We start from the raw sequence: 19591 nt of genomic DNA, 5'->3' as shown, positions 1-19591 counted from the left end.
ACAACTTTGCCACTATCAATGACACAAATAAGATAAGGACTAAAAAAACCTTAAACATTTGGTGGTGCGCAAGTTTAATGATTGACAATTGTGTTATCAACTCTAACGAATCAACATATCCATTTGAAAAATTAAATACTCAATAAATTTTGAAGAAAGACTTTTAGAAATGGAAGGCTCAGAAATATTGCAGAAAAAGAGTGAAAAATGTGGTGGTTCTGAGGAGAAGTTAACCAAGATTCTGATTGTGGTGGTACTTTTTGAGTGTTACGTATAAGGCGATTGATTTTGATGGAAAAGTTTCGAGTTATACATTTGGAAAGGAATAGTTGGAAGAAAGAGAGAATAATTTAGAAGAAGGGTTTATGATTTTGAATGCATGAACAGGAAGAAAAGGGATAGTGGGTACGTGTGCATAGTTTTAGTTGGAAGTAAAAGTATGTGTTGTTATTGTCAGGCGGATTCTATATGAGGCATCCAAGTTGAGGGACAACGAGGCTTAATGCTCTATAGTTTCTAGTTGGACTCACATGAGATGTACGCCAACTAAATACCAGACATCAACAAAACTATAAAAGAATGCAGCCATATATTTGATGCCTCCGTTGCTAAATCTAACTAACTCACAGCCAAAATGTTATGCACCTTTCAAACTTCCCACAGCTTTTGCTTTGCTTTTCAAATGAACTTTGCGAAAAATACAAATCAATCAATAGAAACTGAGATTTTCGTTCAATCCAAGTACATCACCATAAATGAAAATCATAATTAAACTGCATCTTGTGGTATAAACATATGCACGTATCCAAACAAACTGCACTTGATCCAGCTGCAGTACAAAACTGACACATTATAGGAATTCAAGGCTCTCGCACTATTACTAAGATTCTTTCCTTCTGTACCATCCATATACATAAGGTTATAGATATATAGAAAATAAATCCTCAACAAAAGAGTTGTGCTCAATATGTATAAACATGTGGAAGATGTTCGCAACAGTTTGAATGAAACAAGAAACTACGAAACCAACAAATTATGTAAGCGAATTAAACTGAACTCATTAGGGTTTTGGCCAATACCAATTCTTTTTTAGTGGTACAAGTTTACGTCTACACCACCTCGTATTCAGAGCTGTTATTGCATCTGCATTCCAAAGTAGTTACACTCTTCGAAACCAACAACATCTCCAGGATTTCCCTGTCGGCAACCTTCGTAGTCAGAAACCAAAGGTGAGTAGACCAAAGAGTTCATGTCACCCCAACTAGTGCTTTCTGTTGAAGTTGTGTTGGTGCTACCACCATTGCTCATGACGTCCATGGATTCCCTTCCGTAGTTAAAACCCTCCATTGACCGATCCATTTCTTGCGAGTTCACGCAGACCAGTTCGCAAAAATCACTCGGGAAGTTTTCAAACCCTTGAAATATATTTGATGGCTGATAAGGGACGCTATTGTTTTCATCACTCACGACGGCCACATGATTTACCATGGTTGGAAAAACCTGGTTTGGCAGGGAGGGAATTTCACATGCATTGGTGTATGGCTGCTGCTGCTGCTGCTGATGATGATCGTTGGAAAATCTAATTCCCTCTAGTTTGTTAACCATCAAGTTTCTGAGAGAAGTTTGATTGTTCAGACTGTAGTGTTGAAAGCAAACATCAGTCACTGGGAGAGGCAAAGAAGAATATTCTGCAGACCAATAGGGGACTTGATTGATGACTTCAGAAGCTGCTATCAAATTCTCGGTTTCTCTTTTCACATCTTGCTTCTGCTGATTGTTGCTGACACGGCGAGCTTGAATCTGCTGTTCCTTTCTTTGTTTGCCAAGAAGCTTCTTCTTTAGCCTAGTGTTCCAATAGTTCTTTATATCATTGTCTGTGCGCCCTGGTAACTGTGCTGCTATAATTGACCACCTGCATGTATGTATTCCGGCAAGTTCTAAGCGATCAATTAATTGGGTTTCAAGTTTACATCAGACACTGCTTAATTCTACATAAATAGAGACTCCTTAATTAACTTGAATAACGAATTCAAATTAATTTTAGCAGATCAATAGGGAACTTATTTAATTACCTGCTTCCAATACTGACGTAAAGGCTGCAGATGATGTTGTCTTCTTCTTCTGAGAATCCCCCATGTTTGATGTTTGGGCGAAGATAATTTAGCCATCTAAGACGACAGCTTTTCCCGCATCTCTTAAGGCCTAAACCACACACATACAAAGAAAATAAGAAACAACCTAAAGAATTCTGTGTTCTAAAATAAGATTGGCAAGTTAAATCATTATATATATGTAATTGAGAAGTTTGGTTTGCAATAATATTTAATCGACATGTGTTGATTGATGAATAGAGATGGAGAGCAAACCTATTTTCTGGGGCAAGGCTATCCAGTTGCCACCAGTACCATGGTGCTCAATATAAGCCTTGAGTTTAGCATCTTCTTCAGGTGACCATGGACCTTTCTTGACGTTGGCTTTGTCACAACAAGGAGCCCTTCCCATGTCTGCTCTGCCACCCTCTCTCTCTGTGTCAGTTGGTCTGAGTCTCAAGTAAGCCAATCTTTCTTATGGGTTGAGTATAACGATAATAATGGTGTGTTTCTATATATATATATATATATATATATATATATATATATATATATATATATATATATATTAAGAGGGGGATAAAGAGGAGAGAGAAATAGCCTGGAGAAGGAGAGAGAGAGAGAGAGCTTTGGAAGGTTTCAAAAAGGTGAAGGAAGGAAGAGATATTCCTTTATGCTTAAAATAATGGCTGGAAATAGACCTTTATTTTTGTTTGTCCTTCTTACTATGTATACTCTATAATTAAAAATGGAATTATAAGAAAATGTTTACAGAAAGCATGGATATGAATAATGTATAACTCTTTATTTATGTATCATCATCATGCAGTCTCTCTCATATATTATTTTGTTGAAGGAAGGAAGATATGAATTATTGTTGTGGAAGGGTGATCATAAACCTCGTGCATGGTGCAAGCAGTGGGACCAAAGGTGAAAGGTTAAAGCGGTGAAACCTCATTTCGTTGAATGGTTCTTTCTTTGATTACGTAATGCCCAGATGAGTGACTCTTGGATAAAGAACCAGAATGAGTGTTCATGTTTGTCATATGGAACTACTTTACCAAAAACCTAAATCAGTTCAACAATTTACTCCATTTGGCCACTCATGATAATCTTATGGGGACGACATGTGTGAGACTTTACCACAACTTTTCAAACCTTTTACCAATGCTAAAAAGAAGTTCTGAACTGTCTATGGTTCACTCATTCAATCATAATGGATAATTTATCCACATTTGAAACATAAACGTTGAAGAAAGCTTTCGATTTTGTATATTTGTTTTGTTATTTTGAAATAAATATAAATCATTACTAAAATATATAATATGGAATTAATCTGATTGGTGCTTGATATCTTTGTGTAATGAAAGTGATATATATACCAAGTTTCATCACATCCTCCCAATTATAATGATAATAGGACAGTCTCACGTAAATTAGGGCTAATTAATATTGATGGCTTCTCTCCTCTTTCTCACATTCATTTAGATACATTTACAGTATAAGTTTTTAACAACTTCAAATAATAATAAAATATTAAATTAAGATATTTAAATAAAATATAAACTAAATTGTTAAATAAAAATTAATAAATCAATTGTGTAGAGAGAGTACGCATTTGAGTGGTTGTAAATGTATCAACGCGCATAGTGAAAGAAATTTACATTTTAAAAAAAATTATCCTCAAGATATTTTGTTTTTTTTATTCTATAGAAAATTAGGAAATGACCTTTTATTATATTACTACGTAAACTTTTAAAAATAAAAATGAAATAAGGTGATACTTTTTGCAATTATAAATAAAAAACAATGATAATTTTTTTCTATCTACCCTTAAATTCTCATTTTACGTCCAACATTTCGGACTTCTGATGAATTTATTAAATCACTTTAGATATTTAGCAGAAAGTTAGCAAACATTGAATGAAGTTAGAAAACCATAGTAGGGTGCGAAATTAAAGTTTGAAAAAGAAAGATATGTGACTTTTTATTTTTTGCGAAAAATAATGTTTTAGTTGGTAAGTTTGGAGGAAAATGAAAACAATTTAGTCCAATCAAAGGTACAGAAATTTTGAGTAGAAAATTAAAATTTGAATGTTTTAAGTCAAAGTAAATAGATAGAGAAAGACGAAATTTGCTTAATTTTAAAAATAGATAAACTTATTTATCTAAACATATTTTGGAGACCGAAAATAGCTCACGATTACAATTTTTTATAAACTTATATTGTTTTGAATTAGTAGCATATGTCACACTCCATTAAAACACACTCAAAAACCCAAGTAGTGGGATCCATGTACCAAGAAGTGAGTGAGTGTCTCAGTTAGTGGAGAACAGGTGGTTGCAAGGGAGTGGCCGTTCGTTTTGGGCGACGGCAGTATTTAAGACAAAATTTCAAATGTCATGTCACTTCTCTGCATGCCTTTCTTTTTTCCCACCCTACTGAAAATAATTTTCTCCTTCTTCTCTCTAAAATCTCCTCCTTCTCTCTAAGAAAACCTCACCATTTCTTCTTCCGATCACCTCTCAGGCACCGTCTGAACACTCCCGGCGTCGAGGGCGTTCGTTTGAACCGATCAGTTTTGGATTCTGGACTGGTAAGTTCATCTCTCTCAGCCAAGTGATTTTTCTGTACATGCAAACTTAATTTTCGGTTACCTGAGTTCCTTAACCCAATTCTAAACGCCTTCCTGGTCTTTTCATTTGGTTAGTTTCGTAAATCGTGATCGTAGTCTTCTAAGAGATTTGGTGGTGAGCTATTCTGTTCAAATTGTGAACGTTCGGTCACGCTTAGAGGTAAGGGAAGCTTATATAATTTAATTTAGCTTGTTGTGTTGAATGTTTGTATGCTTGCATGATATGTGTGATTATTTGATGAGTACGAAATATGATTGTATTGCTGGTTTGGATGTGTGGATGGACGTATGATATACGCTGTGAACTGAGTTGGGATAGAGTTTAATCTTCGAATTGTAGTATTATGAGCAAAGGTGTTTAGCAGGGTCGAGCGTCATTAGCGAGCGTTCGAATCTTCTTGGGAGTGCATGGTCTTACTTGAATTATCATGAGTTAGAGATAGTGTTTAAGAGTCTTTCGGTAATATTATATAGGAATATATAATCTGTGATCGAGAGTTTGTATTCATCGTTCAGTTTTCGTTGAGCGTCCGTTCATGTTAAGTTCTTCTTTAGACTTCCTAAATAATTTAGTTAATGTGTTATATACTACATAAAGTCGTAGACATTATCGTTCTTTTCATTCAGAATAAGTGGTGGCCCAATGGTATATATATATATATATATATATATATATATATATATATATATATATATATATATATATATTCATTCTTTTTTTGTGAGTTTATAAGCAATTGGTCTTGGACCAGCGCTCGTCCAATAGTGTTCGATTTCTACAGGGCTCGGTCTTAAACCAAGCATTGGGTCTTGTTTTCTGTAATATAGTATTATTGTGCTTAGAATCAGAGTCTTTATTCAAACTAGCTAGCGTTCGTTAATTCATAGTTTCTCATCAGTATTAGTATTTAGTGTAAATCAGTGTTGGTCTTTAAAAGGTGTTCCGGCCTAGAGTCTTAGTACTCGGCCTAAGCTTCGTGGCGTTCGGTTGAACTCTTAGGAGTCTGTTTATTGTAGTAGATGAGTAGCGCTCAGTCTCGTTAATTTCTAAGAAGCGTCATTCCAGTCGTACTCTGGTTATGATAAGAGCGTATGATCTTATTTCCTTTGAATGTATGGATGATTAAGTATGAGGAAAATTGAGATGTGATGTGTATGAAATAGTTGATTATGAACGAGTATTCCAGGGAAAAATATCTTAGAAAGTGGTTATTGATTGGTAAAGTATGAATGTGGGCAAAGCTTAACGGGTGTTCATCCTGATATTCCATGATTACTCGTTCTCATGTAGAGAGGAGTAAGTCACGTGTGGGAATGGCAGGAGGTCTTAGTCCATAAGGTTAACTTGGACGAAACAGATCAACCTCGGGTGGCAGCTGTTGAGGGTATCCCAATTACTATATCACCCGGATGCACGAACGTCGTAGCTACACAGGATTCATACAGTCCGGATAGTCAGAGTCATGTGGTCGTTATTTGCATGCATGGATGTATGAATTATGATGTGGTCGTTGTTGGTTTTGTTATGAATGTTGTATGTTGTGATTGAATAAATTAAATTACATAAACTTACCCTGTTTATTATTTTTGTCTGTGTTGTGCGTCCTGTCGTTGTCCTGTTGCAATGATCATTCGTGTGGATGTGAGCAGAAGGAGAAGAGCTGCTGGAAGAAGTATTGGAAGACGCGGCAGAAGTGAAGACCGAACCTTAAGGACGTTTGGTCTGTTATTAGCTTTATATGTTGTAAGATTGTTCGGTATACTTTATTTTGTACACCGTTCAGTCTAGTAGTAGCTAGAGTAGTGGTTTTAAATTCCCTGTTATTATGTAAGGTCGTTCGGCCATAATAGTATCTCGTTCTGTGTAGAACTGATATGTAATATTATTAATATGTGATGATTCTCGTATATGATTTTACACTGTATTTTTGGAATGTTAGTTATACCATTGTTTTTGAATAATATATGTGATGTTTCTTTAATTAAAATAATTAATTAAGTATAAAATATACATTCCCAGGATTAAAATTCTTTAAACATAATTGACGCAGGGGGTTGTCTATAAGAAGTTAAAGATGATTTGTACCATATTTATTTTATTTTTTCCTTATTTTATAAAATTAAAAATAATAAATAGGAAATATATTTTTGCTTTTTTGTATTTTATTTTTCATTCAATTTAAATCATTTAATTTTTTTTCCTTATTTCTTAATTTTTTTTATTTCATTTCTTATTTTTCTTTCAGGTTTATTTTATATAACAAAAACATTCACAAAAAGCAGAAAACGGCAGAGCAAGAAAATTTCAGCGAAATTCTTCAAATGGATCTTTAAGCAGTGAAAAATAAGATTTTTATTAAAAATGTAAACTTTTTTTATCTCATAACATAAATATTTTAAATAGTTATGCTTCTATCTATTTATGATAAAATAAAATGAAATACTGACTTTTCATTTAAATAATAAATTTTTTCATATTTATATTTAAAAGGAAAATTATCTTAGGAAAAGCACATGGGATTCTATCTTAGCAGCCTTTATCCAAAAAGTAAATAAAATAAAAGATAAGACAACATTATTAATGAATTACTTTTTTGAGTATGCAGGTAGTCAACAACTAGGATTCCCACTATCACCTCTCTTACGTCGTGAATTATAACTTTATAAGAGTACCTCTCAAAATAGTTTTCTCTTATTCATTATTAATTTATCGATAATAACGAGTATTCTATGGGTTATATAGAAACTTTGCTATGACTTAATCAATTTTTAATAGTTGGGAGGTGATTTAAATAATTAAATATTAGTAGTAACACTTTTTTTCTTTGAAAAATTTAAAATTATATTTTTTTCGAAAAACAAAGTAAATTTATTTTTCTTTTAAATTAATAATGTAGTATAAATATGATTTCAATCTCAAACCGTTAAAAAGAGGTTTGGAAGGACTAAAAAAATGAAATATATATATTCTAAGCTTTTACTCCTGAGATTATTAGAGGTATCGAAGAAATAATAAAAAATACGTAACTTCTATAATTTTCAGTTTAAAATTAACCTGACTTCAATACCAATCGCAATTGTAAATATAATTTTAATAGAGAAAAAAAATCCATGCAATTATTTGACTAAGTGTTTTCAAATTATTTGTTGATTACCTTGAGAATTAGTGTAATAAAATTTACATAAAAAAATAACCTACTTTACGAAAATATATTTAAAAAAATGGCACTAAAGATAGAATGCATTTAAAATTGATGAAGAGATTTAGATGAGTGAAAGTGAAGGAAAAGGAGTTGAATTTTGGGACTAGTTGTGAATAGAAAAGAAAGTTATGGAAGAAAGAAAAGTAGGCAACTTTTCAAGAAGTGAAGGAAACGGTCATGGTGGTTGGCCACCATCATCACTTCTCTCACTTCTCACTCATTTTCTTCGTCATTCCGCCTTAATCAATTAACCATGGTTAAGTAACTGCCTTCTCTTTTCAACAAGGAGAAAAAGTAGAATGGAAGAGTTCCTCTATTTCCACGCTTTGCGTGCGTAATCGTAGACCTAGTTTCTGGTGTGAGACACAGCCTTTTTGACACAGTCATATCTTCATTATTACCATCTAACTTCAAGGATCTTCCTTCACTACCCTCGACTAACCAAAAAGGCAATATGTTCAACTCATCTTAATTGTACTTTCACATGAAGAGATACGATTATCGTTTTTCTCTTTCCTTTTAGTCCGTGGATCAACCCTACATTACTACAATTAATGCAATAGCGACACTGACTCTCAGTGATAAACTATATCACATCTTCCTATACTGTATATGATGTTAATTTTCAGCTATATATATATATATAATTTGCACCTATTTTTGTATTCAGTTAACTAGTTTCTAGAAAGTCTGATATGCAAACCGTGACCAGATCGTGACAGAGAATAATTGTAACTATTGTTTCAACTGTCACATTAACTCAGAACACTTGGTCAACAATAAGACCAAGTGTGACGCTGAAAATCCAAATGTCTGAAACGGCCAACAGAGGTTTTAACGTAAGTTACAGTAGCAGTGAATGTTCTATCATCAACGAACATGTCTTGTATTTAAATGTAATTTACTCAGCAAAAGTAAGCTTCTAGTAAAATGTTTTGAACTGCACCTTCTATCCGAAAGAATCAGTTTTAAGTATACACCGAATGATTGTGTAACATCTCCAAGCATGAATTAGTATGTACTTCTAGAGTTTTGACCCAGTCCAACATAGAATGGAAACTGGGAAAAACATTTAAAAGAAAACTGACAAGGTGAGAGAACCTAATAACCAAGTGAATTATGCAGTGCATATGTTAATTGTCCCAGATGAACAACAATAGAAAAGATTAAAACTTTGGTTCGATTCGGTGCTGAAATCCTTTCTGATTGTTTATAAATTTAGATATTAGAAATTAATAATGATTGTTAATTGTGATTCTTCCATTCTGATTCCTGAACACAAGGAAAGAAAAGCATTGAATCTCTTGTGTGTTATCAAAATGCACTTATTTTCCCAGTGAAAAAGATTGTGATGAGTGAGCTTCAGGTCTCTTGCTGCAGTTGCTTTATGAGGAGTTAGAAAGTTTAAAAATGAAAATGGAGAAACAGAGGTCAAAAGGAATAGGACATATACGAGACAAAGTGAGAGATCTGAGATTTGCATTTACATGTGAAAAAGAAAACATGGTTTGTGAGAAAACGAAAATTGTATCCACATTGATAGTGGCATAGTCTGCGGATTAGGAGACACCTGCGTAGCACATAATGGGTAACTAATTCTTCATTCTACATCTTATCTAATATTAGTTTATTATTTCATTATTGATTGAAAAGCATAAGAAGCAAGCAAGTAGAACAAATATTTCATTTTCATCATTCTTTATTTCTTTCTATGTTTGAACAATGCCCAGAGTCATGGTAATACTTTATGATAATGCTAATTGGGTTAACTCGTTCACTTTATTAGGGGAATTCATTTAATAAAAAACCTTATGTTAATAAGCAACTGGTGTGCAACATGTAATCTCTATTTTTAATTTTTACCAACAACTATTCCAATAGTTTTTATGAAGTTTTATTTCAATGCGAGTCATGTTTAAACGTTTTTAAATTAATCAAAATGTTTTTCTAAAATTAGTATAATTTTATTTCAAACTTGAAGGAAACTTACTTCTAAGAATAAAATTAACTTTGTATCTTTTAAGATAAAATCAATCGTTTAATACTGCTGTTTAATCGGAAAACAACAAAATGCAAGCTTTTAATATAGTAGAAGAAAAGACCAAAAACATGAATTCAAAATAGAGTAAAAGGAACAGATTATGCTAATTAGCGAAGAAAATGAAGATAACTGGCCATTTTATAGAAAGTGAAATCACAATTTTTTGAGAAAAAAAAACTCAAAAAAATTTAGCCAATTTTTTCTACATGGACCATGTCATGTCATACCAATTTCTTTTTTTTTTATTGTATGATTCAAGTGTGTCGAGTAACATCTTTAAAATCAATCATTTTTTATTGTTATGACCCAAGTGTGTCGAATAACATCTTTAAAATTAATCATTATAAAGTTGATCTCTAAGTTATGACCCAAGTGTGTCGAATAACATCTTTAAAATTAATCATTATAAAGTTGATCTCTAAGAGAATGACTCGCTAATAAAAGGTTTAATAGAAAAAAATGTATCATAATCAGTTTCATAGGAATGTCATTGTTTTGATTTCGAGTTCGTCGAGTGATATTTTTAAGATCAATCATGATACATACAAGGTATTGCATTGTTTACTTTGACACATGAAACTCCGTAAAAGTTTTGTTTTTAAAAAACGGTTTAGAAAGTGAAAGAAGTATTTAAACTGCGTTTGACTTCGACTCTTAAGTTATGTAGAACTATTGAATGTGATATAAACACTTTTAATTTAATGTATAAAAAAAATCTAAAAATACAAAAAAGTGTAACAAAGGAAAACAAAGAAATGAAAATTTAATCTAAGAATAAAACATTACTTTAAGAAATACATTTCAAGGAGTCTCGCCTTCATCCATAAAAACAGAAATGCAGGTTTTAGATTAAATGATCAACGCACATGAACTATAAAAACTTCAATTTCAAACTGTCTAAACCATAAGTCTAGCACTGTAATACCAAAATAATAAAAATCCAGAAAAAAAATTAAAAAGTAACAAAAAATATATATTGTGAGAATACTAGATAGTCACCAGATCATTGCAATAGCACAACCAGAGGGAGAAAAAAAAATTCTAGCCATTTCCACCAGTTGTTTATGCTAAAAAGTTCGGTTGCCCCTCCCTCAGATTAACTTCAATTCCCATTTCCCTGCCCAACCATCAAGATCAGCCTTACACGTAACAGCAACCCTACCACGAACTAAAACTGAAACTCTAATTTGCTCCTTAGATCGTGCAAAATGTCATGGTCTAACTTTCACCACGTTAATGCGTTTTACTTGTTACTGCGGTGTCGTGATAAATCGAGTACAATATGATTTCAAAGGAACAAACAGGTCCCGTCAGTCTCAGACTCCAGAGTGCAGGGCTTATTCTGTTGACGCCATGTAATTCCAATACAAGATTCCATTATTACAGTGGATTGCAAATTTCTTTGCACCTTATATTCATCTCAATGTAACATTCTGGAAAATCGATTTAAAAAATGAATAAAACTAGTCCAAAAAAATTATCAAGTGCAGGAAGAACCACCCAGAGATAGTGATACAGTACATTATCAACTACCTTTTTGATTTGGCAACTTCAATTTATGGTATTAACTGAGGAGAATTGAACCATTTCCTATCTCGGAAAGGAATTAACCTAGAAACATAAGCTCAAAACCTTTGGGTAGTTCCATCATGGTAACAGTTTTCGCGAACTTGTATAATATAAAAACTCCTGCTCACCAATTGAGCATGTTTAGCACCTCAACTATTCCTGCTTTTACACCTACTTTTCTACTCTTAACTCAGACACTAGTGCCGTGCCCTTTTCTCTACGTCCGCCCCAAAAAAATGTTAAAAGAAAAACAAGGTACTCAATTAACACATCTAGAAAATTTTCAACCAATAAAAAGATAAATAGTCCACTGAAAATTATTTCTTCAGCTGGCAAGAGCCTTCAATAGCATTAAATACAGCACAGTACTATCTACAGCTAATCGTATGTATAACTGATAGTAAAATTTTGAAAGCAACTTCTAGAGCTCGCAAATGTTAAAAGCAATTATGTGTTCAGCCAAACATGCAACTTTGAACAATTCTTATTGCGCTTATCTCAGCTCAACAGTCCAATTCATCTCATCCGCCGAAAGACCCATCTGTAATCTGGTTAGGACAGTATAAAGTTGCTGTGAAACCACGCCAATACCATCCCCATATGATACCCTGCAGAATTTAAAAAAAAAAATGTCAACCAATTATTCAAACTGGCTTTATAAGCAATGATTGGAAGAGTTTCACGAAAAACTCAGTTGACAGACTACTGGGTTTAAAGCTGGGTTTGGGGCTGGTGGTAATGGTGTGTGTGTGTGTGAGGGGGGGGGGGGGGGGGGGGGGGGGGGGGGTCGGGGGAAGAATCAATGACGAACATCTGACCATTTTTTATTTTTTGAATTACAAGTCTTTGATTTGGTCTCATATCTGTTAATGTACAAAGTGCAAATTGTCTTTCGCAATTACTGCAATGTACCTCTTGCCAAGATAAGTAATACTGCCAACAGGTGACACAACCACAGCTGTTCCCGTGCAGAAGACCTCGTCAGCATCTAGCAATTCATCCACTGATACGAATCGCTCCTCAACCTGCACACATATCAGATGAACCGTGGGAAATTAAGAAAAAAAAAAGTGTGGCTAATAGCATTAGAAACAGTAAAGAGCAGCGTAGTCTAAGGTCTAAATAAAAACTGTAACCTCTACCCTGTTATTTTCCCGGTGATTAAAAAAAAATAAGCAGGTTATAAAAGCCAAGTAAAAAAACATTTAGGTTGTCAAATCCTAAACAAAGGGATATTAAAGAAATGATTGAAGGAGACTCATGGTGAATAATATCCCTGATAATTCGGTTTTTAACTGAGATCAATGACATCTTATGATCTATATAGCCAATCCCACTCAGTGGGATAACGTTGTTTAGTAGTAATTCAGAAATTATAGCTCATTGAGATATAAAATGTAACAATTGTAAGATATTAAGCAGACAGTATTCATCAACCCTCTCCTTAACTTGGAATTTAGAATACCTGGAACCCTTGGCTTCGAGCAACATCAATAATACTTTTGCGTGTAATGCCAGGTAGGATTGTCCCTTTAATAGCGGGAGTTGAAATAAGGTTACCCTGAAAGGACACAGGAATAATGGAAGCAAGACATAGTGAGTTCAAATGAAAAGAATAGTGCTTGGAAACAACGCAATAAAGCTTGAACAATAAAATACACAAAAAAAAACATTAAGGAAGTTTACACAAAAATCCATGTTCAAGAAAACTTGTGAGAAGACCAAATTGAAAAACCTTATTTTTAAAAAGATATTTATATGAAACTAACAATTTTGTTCAGACTTGCGTAAAAAGATTCCTTTACTAAAGCTACCAAGAAGATAAAGAGATATGTTTGTAGAATTTTGTGGGTAGTGGACTCCAAATAATGCTTTTGACCTTGTAGCAAACATGACTTATACAACTGAAAATTACAAATCACGGCGAAATTCTCGTTTCAAAAAGGTGACAAGCAAAAGGCAAATTCATAGAAGAGATGATTTCAGTTGTTTAAAGTTTGCAATTTGCAAAGGCACCGACTAGTTGAAGCAAGCATCATGGATCAAGAGACTACCATTACTGAAAATTTTTGCGAAGTATAGCTCGAAGATACTTCAAATCAGATGATGGGGCTCAGTCAAGAAATTATAGAAAATTCGGAAGTAAACTTGAATGATTGGTAATTCTGACTACAACAAGATATTCATCTTACTATCCCAACAGGTAAATTATACATGCATTTGTGAGAGAAAAGAGATGTGGCAATTGGAAAATAATTCAGTGCATGAAAATGTAACAGCTATGCATATTAACAATGACAGATATATGTGTGTAAACAAGATCTTGATTTCAAACTGGTTGATTAACTACAATACCTTCACAACAAAAATGTTGCAGGAAGAAACCTCCTCCAGATATCTTTTGTGCACACAGTCAAGGTATAAAACATCAGAGTAGCCTTTAGCTTTTGCTTCTGACTGTGCCTTCAGAACCTACAAAGAATACACAGAGAAAGTTAGTAATTTATCGAGAGAGTAGTAAAGTATGTCGGTGGCATGAAATGACAACTAAGAAACCAAACACATAACTCAAGCATCGGAAATAGCTCATATACAGGTTAGTTCTGTCGATAAAAATATAGAAATTGCAAGAGGAAGAAACTGAAGGCAGAAAAAAAAACCGATTGTCTAATATGTAGTAAGTACAAGAAAATAAATATAAATATAAATATAAAATATCAATTGAAATATGGAAAAAGAGAAAAATCCAAAGTTTAAAATTGTTTGATGATTTAAAAATTCAAGTCTATTCAAATAAAAGAGAAGCTAAATCCCTAATGTGTAGAGAGCACATACAGTTATTCATTTATAAATAGGAAAATACAAAGAGATTGGCCTAAACCCGTTAAATCTAACACTCCCTCTTAAATTAGTGCATATAAATTGTATATACCATGTTTGTTACAAATACAATCAATTTTATGTCCCTAAAATGAATTAGTAAAAACATACAATAGTTGATCATTGGTACAGCGTTGAAGAACAGTCATGGGTATCATCAATAAGCGAACAGAGGCAATCTTTGCAAATAGAGAAAAAGTGTCACCATAGTAAAACCCAAAAATTTGTTTATAATCTTTGGCCACTAGACGAGCTTTGAGATAATCAATAGTACTATCAAGATCAACTATGATAACAAAAGTTCCACTTACAACCAACAACAAATTTTGCAAAAGGTAGAGGAACGAGTTCCAAAGTTCCACTATTTTTAAGAGCACTTATTTCATCAAGCATTGCTTGATGCCAACTAGGATGGACTAAGACATCACCTACAAATTTTGGAATTGACACAAATGAAATAGATGAAAGACAAGTATATAGTGATGGATAAAACCTATGATAACTAAAAACATTATAGTGGGGAAAGGGATTACAGGTAGAGTGTATGCCTTTACAGAGGACAATAACTCATTGAAGTCATGGAGAAGAGCATGAACTTTATCCAAACATTCAGCCATTGTACCATCAAGCCAAGACGTCTAGGAACAATACTTAGATTATTTTGACAAACACCATAAAGTCATTGAGTATCATTGGTGTGTGGCAATTTGGCCAATTCCCAAACTTTTGAACAGGTCTCATAAGCAGGAAATATACGTTTCAGTGATGAAGGAATAGTACACTTGACAACAGTACATAATTGAACATCAATTTTCAATCAACGAGAAAGCTTCTTTTTCAGCAATAGTAGCCACATTCTGATTAAGATGAACAACATAACCTAACTCGTAAGCCAAAGTCTAATGTTTGATGCCAGGTACCATAATTAATTCCATCTAATTTGTCAATGGATAGATACAAATTGACATAATTACTATAGATGGACGGATCAGACATAGGAACAACAGAAGAGGCCAGAGAAAATTGTAAAGAGATTTAATAATTCCCAATAGAGAGAAACAACCATAAAAATGTGAAAATGTTCCAACGAACTCCAATCATGATGAAAGTGACAGTTCTGGAAAGAGAACGGAGAGACAAGTTTGACAATAGTCATCGTCAGAAATAATGTTGAACGCACCATCATGCATGGCAACGCCAACAAGGACTGGGACAATGCGTGCAGGTGCGTCAGAGCTCCAATTGCCGCCATTTTTGCAGTGTGGTGGTCACCTGGCCGGAAACAACCATGGTGTCACTGTCTAAACGGTGGCGATGGTGGGAGGATTAGACTAGTTGGCAGTACATTGGTGGCGAAAAACAATGGCTGGAAAAGAAAAATCCTAAGAACAAAGTCGGAAATTAAAAGAAGAGGAACAATTTCAGAAAAACAAAATTAGCACCTGTGAAAAGTGAGAAGGGCAGGCAAGGATTAAACTTAGATCTAGATACCATGCTAAAATAAATAATAGAGGCATAGGTTGAATCCCTAATGTATGTAGAGCACATAGGGTTATGCATTTATAAATAGGAAAATACAAAAAAATGACCAAAGCCTGATACATCTAACAAAATCAGATAGAGAGAACATGTAGGAACAAGTGACAGTGACAACAAATAAGAGAGGAAAAAGGGATGCCGTCTGGCTTACCGCAGCATAGTTTCCAATGGTCTTCACACCTCCGGTGCCACCAGGAGTTGCACGATGTAATTCATTTTCAACAATCAAATTGATCGGGGCCAAACCTTCCTGTGGTGAAATTGATACTTTATTAATTTTTGGAGGGACACAAGTGTGCTTAATATAGCAACAATAAAAGATGCGAAAAAGAAACAAGCATGACAATGATATGTTGAAGATAATAATTATTAAGAAAAAGGTGATACTGTACTGATATAAGTTGTTCAAGTAGAAAATAAATACTGCAAAGAAAATAGGTGGTAACCATCTGGACCCATAGAACACTTTTGCAAATTTTCTTCATCTTTTCATGCTACAATCATATCAGCAAAATCTAATAAAAAAATTTAATTTTCTATTGATGTTGCATCTCATTTCTCATAATATCCAGCTCTCAGACTATAAGTTATATTGGAATAAATCGTTCAAATTTCTCTTAGCCATGGGTATTTGGATCAAAATTTGTTATATCCCAAAGAAGATAATGAAATTGGAAAACTTATAAAAAAATAAATAAAGACGCTGTCTTTCAATGAAACAAAATAGATACCAAACCTTAAAGTAGTTCCCAACAGGTGAAACGTATATTAGAAAGGTGTACTCTGGAGAAGGTGCAAGACCAAGTACAGGTCCACTTCCCATTAGCAATGGTCTAATGTACAATGAACCTTTACCTGGAGGGGGAACCTGAAACCAAAGTTCACCTAATCAACCTGAGGTCATTACAAAATCTACAATGACTAAGGCGATGACATGACTCCATAACACCCGTACCCAACGTTTGTTTGCTAAAACAGTATCCTTCACAGCTTCCACAAACTGCTCCACAGTAGGCGACGGCATGCACATCCGCTCTGCCCCTACCTGCATCCGCAGACCATTTTCTTCCGGACGGAATAGGAGTATATTCCCATCTTGTTTCCGATACGCTTTCAAACCCTCAAACAATCCCTACATTGAAACAGGGAAACAAATTCTCCATAAAACAAGCACACCAGGTAAATTCAATACAAATGATAAAAATAACGATGCAGCTAGTTGGATTTCAATTTTAGAACATTTCAATGTAGCACCAAACACAGTTCACTTAAAATTCAAATATAAAGTAAGCATTGTTTTCAGGTCAAAAGCAATTGAACAAACTGAAGTCGGAAGTTGAATATGTAATGCCTCAAATACAATATAAGCCAACCTGGCCGTAGTTTAGAATTCCGGCGGAGGGGTTTAATTCAATGTTACCAAAACGCTGGAGTTCACCTTTGGAGAAGGTTCCACCTCGAGCGCATTTCATGATATACATATAATCCGTGGGTTGAAGGCCAAACCCAAGGTTGTCCCATTCTATATCAGCTAAGTCAAGCGTTTCACTGTTCCGTTCCAATATTATTCCGATTAAAGAACGGAAGCGTTAAAAAGAAAAAAAAATGATGAAACGGAGAAGAGAGGACCTGTAGGAATCAGAGAGAGTGGCGGAAGGGTTGAGAGGAGAAGGAGCTTCGAGAAGATTGAGCGAAGTGAGAGGAACGCGATTTTGACTAAGCTGCAGATTAAGGGAAAATGGATTAGGGAAGATAACAGAAAGCAGTAAGAGAGTGGGAGAAAGGAAAAGGGAAAAACCTTGAGAGATAAAGAGTGAGAAGAAGGGAAGAGGAAGGGCGATTGAAGAGAAGGAAAATGTCGAGAAGGGCAGATCAGGTTTGTTAGTCGAATGCGTGAGGAGACGGCGCTTCTCTCCATTTTCTTTGCTTCACTGTTCCTCTTTCTCCTTCTCCAAACAATGGAAGGGTTTGTGCAGCACGTGGGTTATATCTACGTCTTTGATTCTGAATCTCTCTTCTACTTTTTTACTTTTGTAATCAATAATAAATGCTATAATTAGTAATTTGAATGGAATCAATGGATTCAAAAGCACGCGGGCGATACTCACTGTTATGGATGGGATTGCGGTAGTTCACACTGTTCTAAGTTCACTCTTACCCCTCCAAACTCCTTTATTTTAAATTAAAAATTATTTTAAGTTTGACAATAATTGTTTGAGCGGTCCAAAGTCAAACTGCATCGGCTGCAGTTTACATTTGAGAGCAGAGGATCACTACAATTTTTATTTTATGAGTTTGGATCATCCTGTAGTAAGCTCATGCTTATCTAAACTCCACTACACTGTATGCTTTATCTAATAAATCCATTACTGTCGGCTAGTTGTCCACGAAAGCATGAATAGACTATATATATATATATATATATATATATATATATATAATATATATATATATATATATATATATATATATATATATATATATATATATATAGATATGTGTATGAATAGGAAATTGTTGTGTTTAAATTAATTTTATTCGTTGAAAAAAAAAATCATAATTACAACCTACATATTTTTATTTTTTGTTACATAATATATCCTTAAATATTAAGTTGACATATTTTACAAGACTAATAAAATTTCTTGATTTTATTTGCTAAATGTGTTGTTTTTACTTTTTAAAAATAACTATCGTTTTATAATTTAAACTTTTTCCACTTTTTTAACATGCTGTTTTTAATCTTAACAAAAAAATATGATCAAAATGGTTATATTAGGCACTTTAACTACTTGTGTAATCAACTTCATTAAAAATACAAATAGATGTATTTTTTTTCTAAAAAATTAAATATGATCATTATAGATATATCAACTTATTATCCATACATTAGTCCAAACAAATAATATAAAACATGTAACTATAAGTCTCCAAGATTATTACAAGAGAAATCGAAATAAAAATATTAATTTTAAATTAATTATTGTACTGTATGGTCAGATATCCGAGTTCTTCAAAGGTCGAGCTTATTTAGGTCAGACTTTTCAAAAATCAAGCTTATTCAGCTCGAGCACTCTAAAGGTTGAAGTCATCCAAGTCGAGTTCTTCAAGGTTGTATAAATGAGCTCCTCGTACCAATCTCTATCATATTGAGTTCATTAGGTTGATCTTCTCTAAGCCGACCTCCACCATGTTGAGCTCTTTAGAACGAGCTCTCCAGACCAATCTCCTCCAAGCCAATTTCTTTCAATCGAGCTTCAACACTAAGCCCTCCTAAAGAGCTCATTTGGTCGCCCAATTTTGATTGACTAATTATGGTGTGACCGTTCGATCACAACATAGTCAAATTAAACAGTATGATCAATCGATCACAACATGATCAGGTTAAATAGCATGGTGGATTGATCACAACATGGTCAAATTAATAATGGTAATGATGAATCAACCTCTTAATGCAAATTAAAGTATGATTGGGTCATTATTAGATCGATAAAAAGGTAAAGGCCCATCACAACTATTATATAAAGGTCTTAGGTGTGACTTTAACATAACATGCACATAGTATGTATCAATTGTTAATCGAACAATCATCTACTAACTTTAACATCAAAGTATTATTTGTTGTTCGGCAAG

The 19591-nt window shown here is 33.7% G+C and overlaps 2 protein-coding genes across 2 annotated transcripts; both read right to left on the bottom strand.

Moving 5' to 3' along the window:
• Nucleotides 1–794: 794 nt before the first annotated feature.
• On the bottom strand, nt 795–2559 carry LOC124821752 (transcription factor RAX3-like). The gene is made up of 3 exons (XM_047293685.2): nt 2367–2559; nt 2073–2202; nt 795–1912 (listed from the first exon to the last, which is right to left on the bottom strand). The coding sequence occupies exons 1-3, from the start codon at nt 2500–2502 to the stop codon at nt 1135–1137; spliced, it is 1044 nt and encodes a 347-aa protein (XP_047149641.2). The 5' UTR covers nt 2503–2559; the 3' UTR covers nt 795–1134.
• Nucleotides 2560–11832: 9273 nt separating this feature from the next.
• LOC124822178 (branched-chain amino acid aminotransferase 2, chloroplastic-like) lies at nt 11833–17965 on the bottom strand. The gene is made up of 10 exons (XM_047294152.2): nt 17757–17965; nt 17588–17679; nt 17332–17506; nt 16914–17090; nt 16695–16826; nt 16110–16208; nt 13895–14011; nt 13005–13100; nt 12452–12564; nt 11833–12147 (listed from the first exon to the last, which is right to left on the bottom strand). Exons 1-10 carry the CDS (start codon nt 17874–17876, stop codon nt 12033–12035), a joined length of 1236 nt encoding a protein of 411 aa, XP_047150108.1. The 5' UTR covers nt 17877–17965; the 3' UTR covers nt 11833–12032.
• Nucleotides 17966–19591: the final 1626 nt, after the last annotated feature.

Source organism: Vigna umbellata, chromosome 10, assembly GCF_029865625.1.
Source record: "Vigna umbellata cultivar VRB3 chromosome 10, Vumbellata_1.0, whole genome shotgun sequence".
NCBI classification, from domain to species: Eukaryota; Viridiplantae; Streptophyta; class Magnoliopsida; order Fabales; family Fabaceae; genus Vigna; species Vigna umbellata.
The sequence above is the reverse complement of the archived record's forward strand: the minus strand, read 5'-3'. Positions and strand labels throughout refer to the sequence as shown.

Coding starts and splice junctions, on each gene's coding strand:
- LOC124821752 (XM_047293685.2), bottom strand. CDS start 2,502: ATGGGAAGGGCTCCTTGTTGTGACAAAGCCAACGTCAAGAAAGGTCCA. Junction 2,203..2,366: donor AGCCTTGCCCCAGAAAATAG/GTTTGCTCTCCA, acceptor TGTGTGGTTTAG/GCCTTAAGAGATGCGGGAAA. Junction 1,913..2,072: donor TACGTCAGTATTGGAAGCAG/GTAATTAAATAA, acceptor ACATACATGCAG/GTGGTCAATTATAGCAGCAC.
- LOC124822178 (XM_047294152.2), bottom strand. CDS start 17,876: ATGGAGAGAAGCGCCGTCTCCTCACGCATTCGACTAACAAACCTGATC. Junction 17,507..17,587: donor ACTCTCTCTGATTCCTACAG/GTCCTCTCTTCT, acceptor GGAACGGAACAG/TGAAACGCTTGACTTAGCTG. Junction 17,091..17,331: donor GAATTCTAAACTACGGCCAG/GTTGGCTTATAT, acceptor GTTTCAATGTAG/GGATTGTTTGAGGGTTTGAA.